We start from the raw sequence: 20,242 nt of genomic DNA, 5'->3' as shown, positions 1-20,242 counted from the left end.
CTATATATATATATATATATATATATATCTACAACCCCAAAACAGAAAAAGTTGGGACATTGTGTAAAATGCAAATAAAAACAGAATGTGGTAATATACAAGTCTTGTAAACCAATATTTATGAGCAAAAAGAACATAGACAATATATCAAATGTTGAAAATGAAAAGTTGGACTATTTCATGGAAAATATATGTTAATTTTGAATTTGATGCCAGCAACATGTTTCAAAAAAAGTTGGGACGGGAGCATGTTTACCACTGTGCTACTTCAACTCTTCAATAAACAAAATTTTGTAAATGTTTAGGAACTGAGGAGACCAGTTGCTAGAGTTTTGAGAATGAAATGTTGTCCCATTACTCCCCGATATAGGATTTCAGTTTCTCAACAGTATGTTGTATTCTAAGTCATGTTTTTCATTCCATTATGCACCTAATTTAACATATCTGGACTGCAGACAGGCCATTTTAGCACCTGGACTCATCATTTATGGAGAAATACTATTTAAATATCTGTAGAATTAATTTTGCTATTTTTTTCCTGAAATATTCAAGGTCTTCCCTGGAACATACATTGCCTGGATGGGAGTATATGTTGCTCAAAACCTGTATACATCATTCAGAATTGATTGTGCTTTGCCAAATGTGCAAGATGCCCATGCTGTACGCACTAATGCTCCTCCACACCATCTTAGATGTTGGGTTTTGAACTGAACACTAAAAGAAGTTGGATAGGTTGTATACTTGGATAGGCCCTCTCCTCTTTAGCCCAGATGAGTCCATGACTTTCAAAAAGAATGGCAAATTTTGATTGGTCTAAACACAGGACCTTTTTCCATGTTACCTCAGTCCATTTTAGGCCCAGATAAGAAGACCACAGCCATCCAATTTGTTTTTCAGCTCTTTCCCTTGTTTGCGAATTTTCTCTGGATTCTCTGAATGTTCTAATAATATTATGTCCTGTAGATGATGAACTGCCCAAATACTTCACAATTGCATCTTAAGAAACATTAAAATTACATTGTTTCATCATTTGTGCACACAGGTTTACACAGAGTGATAAATACCCCTACATCTTTACTTCTAAGAGACCCGGCCTCTCTGGGTTGCTCTTTTTCATACTCAATCGTGTTGCCAGTTACCTTAATTAGTTGTGAAATATTCCTCCTTTTGTTTTATTTATCATTACACAACTTTTCCAGCATTTTGTTAGCCCCGTCCCAACTTTTTTTGAAACATGTTGCTGGTATCAAATTCGAAATTAACATATATTTTCCATGAAATAGTCAAATTTGTCATTTTCAACATTTGATATGTCTATATGAGTTTAAGAAAGTTGCAGATTATTACAATCTGTTTTTATTCACATTTTACACAATGTCCCAACTTTTTCTGTTTTGGGGTTGTATATATATATATATATCACTATATTAAGAAAAGGTATAAGTGTGGCCATAATTCAGCTGTGGCATGGAGGGAGGGGTTGTGCATATGTGCTAATATAGCACGCAAACAGTGAGGCAGAAAAACAGTGGTAAAAAGTGGCTTGAGGACAGACAGTATCCAAACATGGAGGGGGTAAAGAGGCAGACAGACTATGCGGAGAAGTCTATCTCTCCTCTTCCCTTAAGTGAAGCAACGAACAGTTCAATGGCCCTGGGGACAAATTACTTCCTCAGTCTGTCTGTTGTGCAAGGCAGTGAGCGAAGTCTCCAGCTGATCCGGCTCTTCTGGTTTACAATAGTGCTGTGGAGTGGATGACACTCATTGTCCAAGATGTTGATCAGTTTGTTCAGGGTCCTTTTGTCAGATATTGAAGTAATGCAATCCAGTTCAGCTCCCACTACAGAGCCAGCTTTCCTTACCAGCCTGTCAAGTCGCCCCACATCCTTCTTTGTGCTTCCTCCCCAGCATACCACTGCATAGAAGAGGACGCTGGCAACAACAGACTGGTAGAACATCCTGAGGAGCTTGCTGCACACATTGAAGGACCGCAGCCTCCTCATGAAGTACAGCCTGCTCTGCCCTTTCTTGTAGAGTGCGTCAGTGTTGGCTGACCAGTCCAGTTGTCCAGGTGGAGACCCAGATACTTGTAGGTGCTTACCACCTCCACATTGCCCCCATCAATGGAGACTGGTAGCGTGTCAGGGAGACAGTGTCAGGGAGACAGTTCTTCAGTCTGACGAACTGTGGTCGCTCGGTCAGGTAATCTGTAATCCAGGTTACCAGGTGAGCGTCCACACCCATCTGCAAGAGCTTGTCTCCCAGTCTGAGGGGTTGGATGGTGTTAAAAGCACTTGAGCAATCAAAGAACATGATTCTCACAGCACTTTTCCCCTTGTCTAGGTGAGAATGTGTCCTGTGTAGAAGATAAGTGATGGCATCGTCCACGCCCACTTTCTCCTGGTATGCAAACTGTAACGGGTCTAGTGCATGGCGTACCTGGGGTCTGAGCATACCTAACACCAGTCGCTCCATTGTCTTCATCACATGGAATGTTAGAGCGACAGGTCTGTAGCCATTAAGCTCACTAGGGTGTGGCTTCTTAGGGACGGGGTTGAGACATGATGTCTTCCACAATGTTGGAACTAGTCTTGGCGTAGACTCAAATTGAAGATGTGTTTCAGTGGCTCCCCCAGTTCAGCAGCACAGGCCTTGAGTAGCCTTGGACACAGTCTGTCAGGCCCTGCTGCCTTATTGAGGTGAAGTTTAGTTGAGCTCTTACTTGATCTGCTGTGATGATGGGGGGTGTGAGGGGAGGGGGAGGGGTGCATCTGGGATCTGTGTGTCTGATGGCTGTTGACTGAGGTCGTTGTCACCTCTTTGTTCGTGATAGCCATGTGTGTGTGTGTGTGTGTGGGGGGGGGGGGGGGTACGATAGCCAGTGATGGTGGAGGTGAGTGTTGCACTGGTATTGAGGGGGTGTGGGGGCTGGGGGATGACCACCTCCTTGATGTCCCTGTCAAGGCTGCCAGAGTCATGGACACCTCAACAGGCACAGGCAAGGAGGCACAAAGAGTGATGCACTGGCAATGTCGATCAAATCCGCTTATCCTCTCTGATAAGCAAAGAACAAGTGAAATAGGTATAGACTGTCTCTGACTGTGTCTCTGTCTGCTTTCTGTCATGGGATGCCAGTCTCTCTGGCAATATATTGATCCGTTGTCAGGATCATGTATCTTATTTATTACTCTTTATTTTACTTATCAAACATTTCCTGGACGGCAACACAACTGTGTGTGTGTGTGTTTGAACCAAAAGCCAACAGATATGCTAGAATCACAAAGAATTGGATGGGCTGTATCCCTTTAAAGGTGTCTGCCAGGTTTATTGGGTAGACTGTGTCAGATGGTAGAGCCAGTATTCCAAGGAAACCTGTTCAGGGTTTGCTCATGCAGCCAATAGCTTTGAAGGGACTTAATCACACCGAGTCTACACCAGTCATGTAACTAAAGCGTTGCATTCGCAAAGTATCTGCTGCAACAATTTAGACCAGTCTTCTAAAACTGTTTTACGCTCTGCAAATGGAGCGCTTCAGTTGTGGAGCCAGCGTAGCCTGGATGTCAGGGTTTTTCCTTTCTGGAGATGATTAATGAGTTCTAGTCTGTTGAGGAGTGAATTATTTTCCTAGTTATAATTAACTGGAATGCTAACCATACTTTGCTTTTGACTCTTCATTCAACAAAATATTTTAGGTTATAAAACAAATGAAAATGGCATGGACAAAAATGTACCCTTTACCTAATAGTGTGTTGCACAACCTTCAGGGGCGATAGGTAGCTTTTAATGAGACTTCGACATCTGCCAACAGGTAGTTTGGCCCCCCCAATCATCCTTATACCCCCTCTCCCTGCAGAGCACCACCCCTCCGCTGAACGAGTTCAAAGCGGGCATGAAGCTGGAGGCACAGGACCCGCGGAACACCACCTCCACCTGCATCGCCACAGTGGTGGGGCTGACGGGCGCTCGCCTCCGCCTCCGGCTCGATGGCAGCGACAATAAGAACGACTTTTGGCGCCTTGTGGACTCGTCTGAGATCCAGCCCATCGGCAGCTGCGAGAAGAATGGAGGCATGCTTCAGCCCCCTCTGGGTGAGTTCATTTACAACAACAAACATCTCATCGTTTTAAAAAATATTCGTCACTCATGATTTTTTGATTGTGTAGTTTGGGTTATATCACTCCAGTGAGGTCAGAACAGGAGGGAGGTCCTGAGAAATAGGCTCTCAGAAATGTCCTCGAGGTGTCACTCATAAGACATGTATTTTTTGTAAACATGATACACAACAAAGCTGTGTTTGTTTTGAATGTGTTGTGTTTAGGCTTTCGCCTGAACGCCTCGTCGTGGCCCATGTTCCTGCTGAAAACCCTCAATGGAGCTGAGATGGCCCCGGCACGTATCTTTCACAAGGTACCTGTCCCACACACTAATCAACCAGTTCCATTGATAATAGTGTAAGCTAATTATGTACGGGTCAACGGCCGCCATGACGGAGGCAAAGAACTCCATGACGCGTAGCTGAGTCCATTCATTCACTTCTTTATAGCACACAAAGGAAACAAGCGGTTCAGTATAAAAAAGAAGCCGACTTGTTCAGTTTGTTGTTCTTTGGTCCTGATCGTGATAACAGTGGGCGGTTAGCTTGTTTACAGTTGATTCTACTGTTCCGTAACCTGTTTCCAGGTTCAACCATCGTTTACTATGGTTCTTACAGTTACCATTCAAATGAGAATTGATATGAAATGGTGATTCAACTTTTTAACCAGAAGGAACTAATACAGAATTAATAACCACCCTACCAGCCAATATGAAAAGAGTATTTCTTCTCTCTGGGTCTCTGTGAATGGAACGCATCAGTTACGTGCCTGCTGTAGCCTGCCTGTGAGACAGGAATCCAAAGCCTTTGTCTACAAAATTTAGTACCAGAGGCTTCTAGAATTTTATACCAACCATCAAATGCAATGACATGAATCAATTTGATGGGTGATATGTTTTGCATTATTCATTACCATATGATAATATTAATAATAATAATGATAATAGTAGTAGTAATGATAATAAGCTTTATTTGTATAGCACCTTCATACACAGAATGCAGCTTAAAGTGCTTTACATTTGGAGCAAATAACACAATAATAGAGAAAAAGAAAAAAGAAGAAACATAAAATAATAAAACTGTAACAATCAGCTTTTTCAAAAGTGACTATTACTAATAAACACGGGTATTATCCTGATCCTCCTACTGGATTATATTTAAATAAGTTATTGAAAAAAAACAAGTTCTCTCTCTTTCCCCCTCTCTCCTCCTCTTCCACCACCTTCCTCCTCTGTCTCCCGATTGGTTGGTTCCCAGCAGGAGCCGCCCGTCCCAGAGCAGAACTCCTTCCAGGTGGGCATGAAGCTGGAGGCAGTGGACCGCAAGAACCCGCACTTCATCTGCCCCGCCACCGTTGGGGCACTGCGCGGCGTGGAGGTGCTGGTCACCTTCGACGGCTGGCGCGGCGCCTTCGACTACTACTGCCGCTACGACTCACGCGACATCTTCCCTGTGGGCTGGTGCGCCATGACTGGAGACAACCTGCAGCCGCCCGGCACCAAAGGTCAGCCACCCCCCCCCCGCTATCTGCTCCTCATGTTTGTGGATGTGTTTTCTTGGTCTTTGTGTCTTGTCTGTCGCTTACTGTCACTCATATTGAATTAATCAATCAATTGCAATGGCCTTGGTTATGGTAAGTTAAAAAGCCATAGATGTACTTCACTATGGAAAAGACTCTTCTGTACTCAGACTTTGCTCATCAGATCTCTATAGAGATCTGCTCCATTCTCATCTGTCAGAGGTGACTGCTCCTGTACTGAGAATATGTCACCTAAATTGTGGGAGTGACATCACACTTCTTATTGTAATGTAAATAGCGACCCCTGCTGGTGAGTCAGGTTAATACAAGTATTATCAGAGAGGGTACTGTTCTCTGACTCCTGACTCGTCCTCCTCTCTCTGTAGGGTACGTTTGAGTGAGTGCTTGGGCAGAAGCTATACACTGGGAGGACCAACTAGCTAATAAGATGTGATCTCTGGCTCCACAGGGGGCTTGGCATTGTTAAATTGGGGTGTTTGTTTGTTTGTTTAATTGAATTAATTAAGGCAACTAAGGCTATTTAATGGCCAGAGCATTGTGTGTTATAGAAACTTAAATATGTTTCTTAAAATATATGCTAATAACATATTCTAAAACCTTCAAAGGTGGGACCTTACTAAAAGCATCAGCAATAGAATTTTATCTTGAATTTTAATGTTATCTTTTGGTTGTCAAGGCAGGGCAACAGATCAACATATGTCTCACTGACAAGGGCGTCTTGCAAAATTGGCATAATGGAGGATCTTCACCACTCAATAGAAAGCCATGAGTGAATCTTGAATGTCCTATACAGCATCTGGTATAGACTATTTGATCGTGTCTGGATTGAAAAGAAAAAAATAGTCTCTTCCTTACAGTAGGATACATTTAGAATAGCTTGTTGTTGGTACATTGGTCCCATTCAGATTGCCTTAAATTGGGGTGAAAGAAGTTTCTTACTGAGGGTAAAATGTTCCCTGTTTTGTTGTTTAGTTAATTTCTTGGTCTGTAAGACCTCTGGTCGAGGTGTAGGACTACAACACTTAGGTGATAGGGCTCTGTGTGCATGGTATTCAAGGAGCAATGCCAAACCTGCTTCATATAATATTGGTTTAGATGGCAGACTTGAGGGTGAGAAATCGGGGGCCCTTGAGGAGAGGCAATGATAGTGTAAATAAAGTTTGGAAAAGCATGAAATAATTTGAGCGGGAAATGTATAAGGGAGGCAGGTGAGAAGGGAGAGAGAGAAGGAGAAATGGAGAGAAATGGGGTGGAAAAGAGAGGGAGTAGAGAGTTGGGGAGGGAGAGAGAGAGGGTTAAATAGGGAGAGAAGGTGGAAACATAGGGAAAGAGTGGTGGATTTGGGCAGGCTTTTTTTTTTTACAGTTTTGCTTCGTAAGGACCTGGCACCGGACCAGCTGGCATCGCTCTGCCCCGTCACACTCTGTGCTCAGCGATGGGCCTCATACGGGCACTCACACACTCACTCACACTCAAGGGCCATCAGGGGCATGCTGAGAGGTGGAGATGAATGGTGTATTTGTGTGTGTTTCTGTGTGTGAGCAGAAAGACTAAAGCAGGGGTTCTCAATGTTTTTGGTTCCAAGGACCCCTTTTGGAGGGAGAACATTTTCCGAGGACCCCCTCATAACCGTAACATTTAAGTTTGCCATTTGTATTTTCTGAAGTTGTGGCCAGGTCCATTATCCCATGTTTTTTGCCAGATGTGCAACTTCGTCTTTTGTCAGTTTTGGATTTTACGTCACTTTACAACATGGACTGACTCAAACATTTCTACACATTCATCAGCTAGCTGGCTAACAAATAAGCCAAGCTAAGCAGTAGTTGGAATGGTTCTTCATGACCTAAGAAAGGTGAAATGTGGGTAGGAGCAAATAGACACAATTTGCTTGTTTTATGGGTGAAAAGGGGCATTATCTGTAGATATTAATTTTTAAAATAATAAAACTCAACTTTATAATTTTAAGCAAATTATTTTGCGGACCCCCTGGCTATGGGTGGCTATGGGTTTATTGCTTTCTCTAATAGATACGTTGGAAAATGTAATTTTTTATTCAGGCTAATGACATTAATTTCGAGATACCAAAAACTGTGAATGTTTGCCAGACAGACTGTTTTTGTGTGAGTCACGTTGGTGTGGAACTAGATAGGGATGCACAATATTAGAGACACTGATTGAGGGTGATGGAGAGAGTGACTGGGGGAAGGGGGGAGGGAGAGAGAGAGAGACAGAAAGGGAGGGAGAGAGAGATAGTGGTTGAGGGAGAGGGGGAGAGAGAGAAAGAGAGAGAGAGAGAGGAAAGAGTGAAAGGAGGAGCTGTGAGTGTGCGGCGAGGGTAAGCAAAGGACATGAGGACGGGGTGATTCCCAGGACAGCTGGGCCGCAGGAAGACCACTCTCCTCTTCCTCTCCACTGCACGTGGACCGTAGACACAGAGAGAGAGAGAGAGAGAGAGTGTGTGTGAGAGAGAGAGAGGGAAATAAGTAGAAAATGAAAGGAAGGACAGGAGGATGAGTCACTGGAGAAAAGCTTCCATTCTCAAAAGACTGTGAACTGGAGCCTCATCTGAACTTGGTAAGCTTTTTGGTGTGTGTGTGTGTGTGTTTGTTAGATTGTTGTTATAAAGGGTTGTGCATGTTGACCCATTTGTCTCTGAAGAAATGTTAATACGTACAGAAGCTTCAAGTGTTCTCCCTACAAGCTGTGTGTGTGTGTGTTGGTGTATCAAAAAGATGTATGTGTACCTGTAGGAGTATGCAGGGCCGGGCTAGAAATGGTGGCATTATCCACAGGCTCTGAGCTAGTGTGTGCATGTGTCTGTCTCTATGTGCATGCATGTCTTCTATAGCTTTCTGTGCATGCAAGCATGTGTGTGGGTGTGGGTGTCATGCTGTTGTGGTTGCAAGGCCTTCACATGCAAAATCATCAGGGGGCCCTCTCAAGAAAAAGGGGGCATGTAAACTGCAGAGCATGTGCACACACATATACATGCGGTGTGCGCGCACACAAACACACACACACACACACACATTTATATGCACACATTTGTAGACATATTTTTGATTGTTATTTAAAAGCAACCATGTCTGCTTATTATGTGCTGACAATAGTTTTGCTGTGTGATCTGTGAGGTGTGGCGAGAATTTCTAGACATTGTTTTTGAGTCCTCAACTCCACAACTGTGTGAGATACCAAACCACAGGCAGGAAGGAAGCATTGTTAAGGGAAAAAAAGTGACTCGCACTGACTCTCACACGCACACACACAGACCTCCTACTCACACTGAACCGTAGATTGTCCGAGGGTTAGCCTAGAGTGCGTGTGGCTCATCCCTCTCCAACTGACCAAAACTGACCTTTAAAGCCGCAGAGCAGACTGTCCAGCAGCATCCCAGTACCTGCAGGTATTACACTCTTCTGCCTCTATCTGCTTTATTTGTTTATTTATATATTTTGAAAAAGTTCCGTCTCTGAAAGAACTGCTGGAGTAGCTTTCACTCTTGAGTGCAGCAGAGTAAGCTATTGTGTTTTGCTGATCGGATCGCTGTTGGTTATTAGTGTGGATTTCTATAGTAAGAGTAAGCTTTGTTTATCTGGCTCTGTCCTTTTTCTCATCTCGGCGCTTCGCTCTCTCTGTCGACTGAAGCCATCCGTTTAGTGCCCAGCCTGGAGGAATGTGTAACACAAGTTGTCTCTTTGTTGAGAAGTGAAATGGGTCAGTTTGGCTTGGAACAAAAAAAAAAAGCCTACTCAGTCCGCTGTCTGGCCATCTGTGTGCATAGTGTGTGTGTGTGTGTGTGCGCGTGCGTGCGTGTGTGTGTGTGTGAGTGCATGCGTTTGACATTGGGATTAGGAAGACTGTGTGTGAATGCACAGTATACGCTTCTATCTTTGAAGCAATATTGTAGTGACACATACCCATGGACTCGTTAGCAATACTTATCAAGAACAGCTAAATGCTGGCATTCTAGATTTTGTACTGTGTGCAGCCATCATGTCATCGTGTTACCATGTGTTACACCATTACCCATCATGCCTTGTTCAAGCCATTAAGTTCTCTTGGCCATGTACCTATTTCTTTTCTGTCATGGGATTTTTTTAACTGCCATTTGATCAAATGCTTTTGTTTACATTTTGTACATCCAGTCATCATGTTACTATATGTTGGACCTACAGTTTTGTCTGTGGATGCAGTTCCTGAGGTTGATTTGATAGAAGCAGGATACGTACAGATACCCCGAAAGCTTGTTTAGGTGGTATGTGGAAGTTCTATTTGATGTCATCATCCAGCCATCTCTGCAGTGTGGTAGTGTACTTCCGTGGTTTTGTGTTTGCATGTGTGTGTGTGTGTGTTCTTTGATGTGCAGACTACTTTTGGTTTTGTTTGACCTTTAATGCACCGATTGCAATTTTCAGGCCCGATTCCGATTTCCGATTTTTCATAGAGTTTGACCATTTTTTCTAACAACTTTACAGGACACACTAAGATTTATTTTCTATAATTTCTTTAATATAATAATTTAACATAGAAATGTAATTAACTTAACTAAGTAATGGAATGGCTGCAGGCCTCCAGACTAACTTTTTGCACTGGTTGCACTGGTGCGCCTAACTTTTTTTCTTAGGTGCACCAGCACAAAAGTTAGGTGCACCCAAATTTTCAACCACATCGCATTTAACACTGCAGCAGGTTCACTTTTCTTCCTTAGTTACTGTCCTATATAGGTTGTCCTGTGACTTATGATTTACAATTCTACAAGAAAAGTAACTTAATGAAGTGTTGGTGCTTTAAGTGCTTCACTGAGCTGAAATTTAAACTTAAAACATCTCAAGATGAATTAAATAAAAATAACAGTGAGTAAATTAACAGTGCACGTTTTTTAAGGGCTTCAAACTGCACATCTCATGGCTCAATGTCTTACATACTATCCTTCATGATCTTTAGGCCTTGGCTAAACCAGCTCGCCATGCTAGCATCTTCCATAGAAATGTATTTGAGCACAATTTAAAGAGATGTTCCAAGTAGCCTGGGGGATTTTTATGTGATTTTGCAATGATGATTGCAATAATCATTTGACAGCCCCACAATGCAATTTAGTTTTTAATTTTAGTATTTTTAATTTTTCAATAAGAACATCACTATGATTAATGCAGTAACGAAATGGTAGGCCTATTATTATAGGCTATTGCAATGACTTACTATGCTCGATCTAAATGTGTCCATTCAATTCACCGTACACAATGACCACAGTTATACATGCAGGGAATATTCGGTGTCACGCCCGGCTATGCCGTGCTGGGTGTGTCTCTCCCTGACTTGGCCCTGTGTGGGAATCCAGCCTGCATTTCCTACTGCTGCTGTTCTGTCGCCTTTAGGTGGAGCTGTTGCTGTGGGCCGTGCCGCGCTAATTGGTGGGCCGATGAGCGGGTCTTTAAAATCACCGCCTTCCAGTCGGCTCGCTCTCTCTTTCTGCTACCTTGGCCTGACGAGAGGCTGGCTGTGGTCGTCGCTCCTTGCCCGTTCACCTTTTTGCTTTACACTTACATCATACTGATATGCACGACACTTTTGGTTTGCTTACCATTTACTGACTTCGGACAAATCATTCGTTAATAAACTAACATCATATTTAAACATTAAGTTCAGTGTGGTCTCCCCCAGAGGTGGGACCAAGTCACTGTTTGGCAAGTCACAAGTAAGTCCCAAGTCTTAGCAGTCAAGTCCAAGTCAAGTCCCAAGTAAATACAGAGAAGGGCAAGTCGAGTCCAAGTCCAAGTCACATCAAAGCCAAGTCGAGTCCAAGTCCAAGTCCCAATCTTTTTCAAGTCCTGAACAAGTCATCAGGTACTCTTCACTTAATAATGCCATTATTAGACTATCGATCATAATTTTAGCACTTCCATCTAATCCACAGTATTTTTTTTTTATAAATACAGATTACAATATGTTCAATGTTTCTGTCTTGTAATCTTTTACGACATATGCATGTGCATACCTGTGTAATATACACATGTGCATACCTGAGTAATCTGTACAAAACGGATAGCTACATGACACTCAGCACAGCTGCAAATATATATAATGTTTTTCCAAATTGCGGAGCCCACTGTAAGGATGAGTAATAATTTGACTGATGGTATTTCACTGCGCTAGGCCACAGATTTGCCTGCAAACAATTTATTAGGCTGTCTGCCAGTGGTGACTCATAAGGGAAGCCAAGGTCAACACTTTTATATTATTTAAAAGATAATAATGACAGTAATTGTGTTTTAAAGTATTAATTTCTTAAGAAATACTACACATTTGATGCTGTTTATCTAATTTGTAAATTGTGCACTGTCACTTTAAGCCCATTGTGCACTGTCCACACGTTCTCATAATGATCTTTTTTTACCAGCTCCGTTCAAATATAGCCTATGGCTAGTCCACAAACTCAAACATTGTTTGTGCCACATGTATAGCACAATATTAACAATGATAAGCATGATATTAAGTTGGCACAAACAGCTTTCATTCCTTTGGAAAGAGAAACATGTATGACATGATGCTTGCTTGACATTTTCTGTTTGCAATTAAAAGTGAATTATGAGCCTGGTAGCCAGTAGCCACCTAGCTACAGTAGCTGAGTGGAATGCGTTTCAATCGGCATATCATGTGCTTCATGTAAATAAATTATTGAATACTTCAAGACTCACCAGTTCCATTACACAAGGCAAAGACAACTCTTCATAATATTCTTGTCCACTTTCCAAATCACAGTGAGTGCAGCTATGTCATAGTGACCTGGATCTCATAGTTTATAACAGTATAGTAGACTAGTGAGAACCGGATTCACAATCTCCTCTAATCTCGTACTTGTTGCCTCCACGATTTCTTTTTATATGTTTCTTATATTTAAAAGAAGATATCAATCATCATCAACAATGACAAGCCAGCTGGAACCTACTCGTTTTCTCTCCCTCTCGTGCGTGCTTAGATGTGTTCTCAATTAAATGCAGTAGCCTAGCATAAGTTTAAGTTGGATCTTAATGGAGAGGACTCGAAAAGTATCATCTTTATGTAACATGCTGTTGGTGTTTTTTGACAAACGTTCTCTAACAAGAGTGCAAATCAATTTGCAGTAAAGCTACTAGTGATTGGCTAAATGTTGGTCCTTCCTCTGTCTCTTGGTGCCCTACACACAGTGCGTAACGCGTGTGAGGGTAGTGGCAGTAAGCTACTGAACTGTGCTCTGTCCGCTTGTCTCCGCTATTTATTTATTTTTAGTCGCAGGAAAGCGTCTCTGGGTTGACTGGTACACGATCAGGAAATTTAGTTTTTGATTCGAGACATTTCAAGTCATCACAAGTCAAAGAGGCAAAGTCCGAGTCAAGTCTTGAGTGAATAGTATTCAAGTCCAAGTCGAGTCGCAAGTCATGCCGAATTTTATCAAGTCAAGTCTGAAGTCATTAAAATCATGACTCGAGTCTGACTCGAGTCCAAGTCATGTGACTCGAGTCCACATGTCTGGTCTCCCCTATGTCAGCTCTACTTTGAGCCAAGTGGTCCTGACATATGGGGGCTCGATCCGATACATTTTGATCCCGAATATTGGTACGTATAGTCTACTTTGATTCCCACTGTCGGCTATGGCAGCGTAGTGCGGTGTGTAGCTACGTCATCGGCGTGATTTTGTGAATGAAACCAGTGGGCGTAGTTTGAGGCCTACCGGCTTTTCGCCGAATGCTTTGTTTTGGGGAGATCTGCGCTGATCCTTTTGGTTTAACTTTGGATTTGAGGTTAATTGGGTAGCATTACTTTGTAGATTGGAGCATTTAGTGCAGCCACTTTGTTTGTAAGGTGCGATTGCTGTTTATGTAGTGGGGCGACTAATCTTGTGGAGCTATCGTTATCCCCGTGCTAGAGCGCTTCCGCGTTGGGATTTAGGTTGTGTTGTCACTGGAGTCTGGACCAGGGCACCGCCGTAGAGAACCGGCTGAATTGGCTTTGGTCGGGGCAGTACGTCTCTGTCGGTATCGGTGAGTAAATTATCCTGATTCTTGGACTCAGTGTGAAGATAGGTTTGTATAGTTGGGGGGAAAATGTTTAGGGGGAGAGCTCCGTGATTTGTTTGCTCTGCTGCTTGAACTGTTTTTTCACTTTGCAAAATTGTTTGTATGTGGTTGGGTAAGAGTAACTGGAATGCCTATATTTAGTTTGATTTTAATAGTATACATACTGGTGATCGTTTATTGAATAGACTGTATAATGAGCGCGTTGGAGGACTTTTTGGCTGCTCCTTCAGAGAGTTTGTTAGTGGCGCTAACAAAAGAGCAATTAGTGAATGTTGCAGATCATTATGGGATTGAACTGACACTGCCAAAAGCAGCAAAGAAAGATCAATTAATAGATTTTATTTGTGATCGTTTGAAAGAAAATCAGGTGTTGCCTGGGGGTACTCCGGCAGAGCTTACCCCACCAACGACATTTCCAACAGACCCGTCTGTTCCAAGTTCCTCGGCCAAAAGTAATGAATTGACCTATGAGCAACAAAAATTACTTTTGCAGATGCAATTGGATCAAAAGAAATTTGATATAGAGCAAAGGAGATTTGAATTTGAGCAAAAGAAACTGGAAATGGAACAAGAGAGGGAGCAAAAGAAATGGGAGTTAGACCAAGAGTTAGAACGCATGAGAATGGAGTCTATCGAAAGAGAAAAAGATCGTTTGTTTGAAATGGAAAAACTGAAGCGTTTGGAGTATGAACAGGAGCAGGCTCGTGAACTTGAGCGCACCAGGCTTAAGCTGGTGGCCGAAGGTAAAACAGGTGGAAATTCCACCCTGCAATCCGGTTTAGCAAATATGATAAAGTTTCTTCCAAAATTCAACGAACGTGATCCGGACATATTTTTCTCATTGTTTGAAAATGTTGCTGCCGACCAGAATTGGAGCGATGAGGACAAAACGTTGTTGTTACAAACGGTTTTAGTTGGTCGCGCACAAGAGGCATTTGTGGCACTGCCTTTTGTAGAAAGAAAGAGTTACCGATCAGTAAAAGAGGCTGTGTTGAAGTGCTATGAACTAATTCCTGAGGCATATAGACAACGCTTTCGCAATTGGAGAAAGTCGGAAAAACAAACTCACGCTGATGTGGCCAGAGAGCTTAGTAGCTTTTTTCATCGCTGGCGCTCAGCGGAGGGGATTGATTCGTTTAATGACTTGTGCGATTTAGTTATTTTGGAACAGTTTAAGAACATCTTGCCCGAACGGATTGCTACATATTTAAACGAACATCAGGTGAAGACAGCTGCCGAGGCTGCTGTCCTCGCTGATGGATATGTATTGACGCATAGAAATCATATGCGGGACTTTTCTCCGCGTTACGATAATCGCAGGGAAAATCGATCTGTCCGCGTTAATGCTGGTCCTCCTGGGAGGTCCTATCCTGCGCCTCATAACAGAACACGGGAAAGTGATGCCGACAGTCAGTGCAATTATTGTTTTGAATTGGGTCATTGGAAAAATGAATGTCCAGTCTTGAGTGCCCGTAACAAGAGTAAAGTAAGCCATGTCAGAGATGTTGCCTGTGCCTCGTCGATTCCTGCCGTACAGTTGAGGAATGTTAAGTTAAATGGGACTCAAACAGACCCTGAGCATTCTAAAATGTTGTGTGATGAACCTAAAATCTCAGTGTCTGATTACGCTCCTTTCATCACTGAAGGGTTTGTTTCACTGGTAGGAGATGCTCATAGAGTACCAGTTAAAATATTACGTGACACTGGAGCTTCGGAGAGTTTCATTTGCCAATCGGCCCTGCCTTTCTCCGCTTTGTCTCATACTGGGAGTTTTGTGTTAATTCGAGGAATTGGGCTCCAACCGTTTCCAGTGCCATTGCATCAAATTCAGTTGCAGTCTGGGTTTGTGAATGGAGAGGTGACTATAGCTGTACGTCCGACTCTACCTGTTGAAAATATTGACGTGATCATCGGAAATAATTTGGGAGGGGATTGTGTGTGGCCGGAGAGGTTATGTCCGCCTCCCGTGGTCAAAACAGTTCCAACGCCATCAGCTGAGCTGGACAAAAGTCTTAAAGATTTTCCAGAGGTGTTCACTGCCTGCGCGGTGACGCGAGCAATGGCTCGCGCTCAGACAGTGAATCCATCTGACGTATCTAGGGCTAATAGAGTTAAAATGTTTGTCCCAGATTTACCAGCACCGTTATCTCTCAGTGAGGTAATTGAAGCTCAAAAGAATGATTCTACTCTCGAAAAGTATTTCGCTTTGGCCTCTGGCGAGGATAATGTCGATCATGGTTATCTGATCCAAAATGGTTTGTTGCTGCGCAGGTGGTCACCTCTGGCAGACACTGATGTGGCAGATCAGGTGTTGCAGGTGGTGATGCCTGTAAAATACCGAGACTTAGTCTTAAAAACAGCGCACGGGGAAGCGTCTGGCCATTTTGGGGTGAGGAAAACGTACAATCGTGTATTGCAGCATTTCTATTGGCCAAGGATAAGACGGGACATAGCAAGTTTCGTAAAAGGTTGCCATGCTTGTCAAATTGCTGGTAAACCAAATATTTCGATTAAACCTGCGCCGCTACAACCCATTTGGTCCGTGGGCACTCCGTTTGAACATCTGGTCATAGATTGTGTGGGCCCTTTGCCACCGTCAAAGTCTGGCAGTGTTTATCTTTTCACTGTGATGTGCCAAGCGACACGCTACCCTGCGGCATATGCCCTAAGGACTATAACCACGAGATCAATTGTGAAGGCTTTATCTCAGTTTGTATCCATTTTTGGCCTACCAAAAGTAATCCAAAGCGATCGTGGGTCAAATTTTACGTCCAAGACATTTGCGGCAGCGTTAAAAGAACTGCGAGTAAAACATAATTTAAGCAGTGCATATCATGCCCAGAGCCAGGGGGCTCTGGAACGTTTTCATGCCACATTGAAATCGTTGTTGCGTGCTTATTGTGTTGAACTTAAGAGAGATTGGGAAGAGGGCTTACCGTGGCTATTACTGGCGGCCCGTGCGGTAGTACAGGAGAGCACGGGGTTTAGCCCTAACGACTTAGTTTTTGGGCACAAAATGCGCACCTTTCTATCAGTGAGCCATGAGTTAGAAGGTGGTGTGGAGCCACCTGAAGATTTGGCCGATTATGTGTATGGCTTTCGCCGAAGATTGTTTTTGGCTGGGAAATTGGCTAGTGGAAATCTGTGTGTGGCGCGGACAGAGTTGAAGCGACGGTGTGATCTTGCGGCAGGGGTGTTTAGCTCTGGTGGTCGAAGGGTTGCGCCGTTGTCAATTCCGGGTTCTGCATTGGGGGCTGGATGCGCTATTCCATGTGCTGTTGTGCAAGAGGTGTCGGTGGGCGGCTGTGTGGTGTCCATTTCTGAGCGCAGAAGGAAAACACAGAGCTGTCCTGTCGACCTATCAAAATCGTATTGTTCCTCACCATTGCGGGTGGTGGGAGATAAGACTGCTTATAGACCTGTGGGGCTGGCTAGGATGCACCCGACGCTTCTCAGGCGGCGGATGGGGGTGCAGGGTCCAGATGGTGCGGTTCTGCAGCCTTGGCTAAATAATACACAGATGTTGGCTAGTTTGGATAGCATTTTGGGGCATTTGGATGGGGTACAACATACTCATTTAAAGATTTTAATTTCTGATGTTTTGTCTTTACAGTGTCTCATGCAGCCCAATCTACTGTCTAATAGAGTGCCGCTGAGAATGTGTTAGCAGATGCGCTTTCTTGGCCCGGATGAGTTGATATGATGTTGTCCTTTTTCTACCATGTCTTTGTCTCGTCTCTGTCCTCCCTTAATTAGCTATCCTAGGCGCCAGGATTTTGCTGGGTGGTAAGAAACGGTGGAGATCTGGGGTGAGAGTGGTCAGTGTTGTTTATGGGTTGTGACAGTTGTGTTCACACGATAAATGAGTGAATGTGCACGATTAAGTGTGTATGGGTATTCCAGTGTGAATGAGTTTAGTTTAATATTTATTTGTTACTTTGGTGGTTGGGAGTGTTTAATTATGAATCCAGAGTCCCGCTAACGTGGGCCTCTGTTTTTTTGGGGGGGAGTGATGTCACGCCCGGCTATGCCGTGCTGGGTGTGTCTCTCCCTGACTTGGCCCTGTGTGGGAATCCAGCCTGCATTTCCTACTGCTGCTGTTCTGTCGCCTTTAGGTGGAGCTGTTGCTGTGGGCCGTGCCGCGCTAATTGGTGGGCCGATGAGCGGGTCTTTAAAATCACCGCCTTCCAGTCGGCTCGCTCTCTCTTTCTGCTACCTTGGCCTGACGAGAGGCTGGCTGTGGTCGTCGCTCCTTGCCCGTTCACCTTTTTGCTTTACACTTACATCATACTGATATGCACGACACTTTTGGTTTGCTTACCATTTACTGACTTCGGACAAATCATTCGTTAATAAACTAACATCATATTTAAACATTAAGTTCAGTGTGGTCTCCCCTATGTCAGCTCTACTTTGAGCCAAGTGGTCCTGACATCGGGCTTTAAATGTAGCAGCGATATTCGGTTTGCGCCAAATACCGGATTAAATTGATTGATGCCATCAGAATGAGTTTACACAACTCGCGCGCAAAACGGATATTGCTGTTGAAAACCGGGTTACTCCCTGCATGTAACTGCGGTCGATGACTCACTCCTTTTCGGCGATATCTGTATCTCTGTCGTTCGGGAAGGCCTTGTATGCATTGTTCGCAATTTTAAGACGTCTTTTCATCTGCAATGACTATAAATTTGGCGCAAGTGGCATTCCTGTACGTCGGGTTTACGTTCAAACTATTTTTCCGGTGAATAATTATTTCGGACTGAACTTGGTGAAGGGAAGTTTCATTAAGCCTATCGTAGGCAACGATAAACTTGATCATCATCTCGGGCTCGTCTGAACGGTTTGCTGCTGCCAGCCGCCGAAAGGCAGTGGGGAGAGGGGACATTTATTTCGGCCTATGTGACCACACTGTAATGCAACTACATCCACTCTGTTTATCTGACGGGTCTCTGACCTCTCTCTCTCTCTCTCTGCAGCACACATATTTTCAAATTTACACACAGGCACTGGGCCACGGCCAATCAGAGGGGAGGTCCCGCCCTTCACTATCTGTGATTTGTTTAAACCACGATATTGGGCAAATATGTGTCTGTTATTGAACCAAAGGTAGAGTTTCAATGCGGACACTTTTTCCTCTCTCGAATAGCTGGTCGCACCGGTGCGACCTCCGATTTTTTTTTAGTCGCACTTTTGAAAAATTAGGTCGCATATGCGACCAAATTGGTCGCACTCTGGAGCCCTGGGCTGTTAAAAAAATGGAACAGGTGAACAGACAGATTTTTCTTCAAGTCTAACTTCAGCTGCAGTATCAAACTATAATGCTGCCCAGTGTGGGACATTCACGTACTACTAAATAACCTGTGTTATGGAACGACCATTTTCTTCTTCTGACATCCAATATCCAACTAAAAATACAAAAACATGATTTTCATAATACATTTGAACATGCTGCCATGAAATATACTTTCATTGATGCATATGCATTTATGGGAGGGCGAGGGAAAATTGTGAGTATTGCGTAAACACAGGGAAGGATAAATGCTAATAGCGATTGATTAGGTACTCCGCCATATATATGAAAACAGGTGTAATCCAAATTACGGTTAAATGATTCAGTTAGAGAAAGTTTCAGAGACAGCTGAATCAATATTCAGAGCATCAGTTTTTCTTCATTGTAGGCTACTATATCAAAAGCAACTTTAACTTTTGTTTGCCTTTCTAATATCGTATTTTCACTTTCACAACATCCACTTCCCAATCTGCTAAACTAGGGTATTAAGTCATAGCCCTAGTCTACGTGCAGTAAATAGTTTGAGTATTTTATTTAAGTGGAGTAGAACTACTAGGCCTACTCTATGTCACTACTGTTGACATCTTATTATCATGTATGATCGCTAAACTTTGATTCTTTTTAATGTCGCAATCGGTTAACTCCATTCTACTGTGCTTGTGGTTCAGCTGTGGGCACGCAATTTACGTTGATGTTGTCAACGTAATGTTGATGTTGTTTCAAGTGTCTTATCAGATTGGTTGTGCCAAAGGTTTTTGGTGTCGTCCCTCCACGCCCTACTTTTTTCTTGTTCTTTTTTCCATATTGCAAACTTGTTGTCTTCTTCACACACGCTGAAGAATTTCCATACAGCTGACATGTTGCAGGTTAATCCGTGAGATTTCCTACATGTGCATGCCGCGTGCACGTATGCTGCTGATGTTGCGAGATGTTAATCATGCGGCGCACGAGTGCATTTGACCGGCATAAAATCGACATATCTCAGACTGACCGGCCGGTCTCCGGTCATGGCCGATCTCATGAAAATCACGATCAATCAGTGCATCGCTAGTTAAAAACTCATTAAAAGCACGCTTCAGAGAAACATACTTAGGTAGATTGCAGCACCACACCGCAGTCAAATAGGTGGTACTCATATTACTACTGTAGTCATTTCTTAAAATGTCAGGACCTATGTTTGAGCAGAACAGTAATGTAATTATCGTAAAGGCTGATATTGACTGCAGGTGAGATACTCATCCTTACGCAAACAGCATCTCCATATT

The 20,242-nt window shown here is 43.3% G+C and overlaps 1 protein-coding gene and 1 long non-coding RNA gene across 6 annotated transcripts in view; both read left to right on the top strand.

The window, feature by feature from the left end:
• Window positions 1-20,242, top strand: part of LOC121720483 (polycomb protein SCMH1-like) — a 39,213-nt gene that overhangs the window by 6,162 nt on the left and 12,809 nt on the right. For 4 of the 5 annotated variants that reach the window (XM_042106584.1, XM_042106585.1, XM_042106582.1 and 1 more), the window contains 3 exons: window positions 3,854-4,088; window positions 4,319-4,407; window positions 5,351-5,597. In XM_042106584.1, the coding sequence (XP_041962518.1) occupies window positions 3,854-4,088; window positions 4,319-4,407; window positions 5,351-5,597 (571 nt within the window). The remainder of the gene's footprint in view (window positions 1-3,853; window positions 4,089-4,318; window positions 4,408-5,350; window positions 5,598-20,242) is intronic. The other variant, XM_042106586.1, reaches the window with a different exon arrangement.
• On the top strand, window positions 6,648-19,646 carry LOC121720485. The gene is made up of 3 exons (XR_006034565.1): window positions 6,648-6,659; window positions 14,673-14,677; window positions 19,308-19,646. It is a non-coding gene; the product is annotated as an uncharacterized LOC121720485 (long non-coding RNA).

This window comes from Alosa sapidissima, chromosome 10 (genome assembly GCF_018492685.1).
Source record: "Alosa sapidissima isolate fAloSap1 chromosome 10, fAloSap1.pri, whole genome shotgun sequence".
NCBI classification, from domain to species: domain Eukaryota; kingdom Metazoa; phylum Chordata; class Actinopteri; order Clupeiformes; family Clupeidae; genus Alosa; species Alosa sapidissima.
Note: the sequence above shows the minus strand (reverse complement) of the source record. Positions and strands in the feature narration are given on the sequence as shown.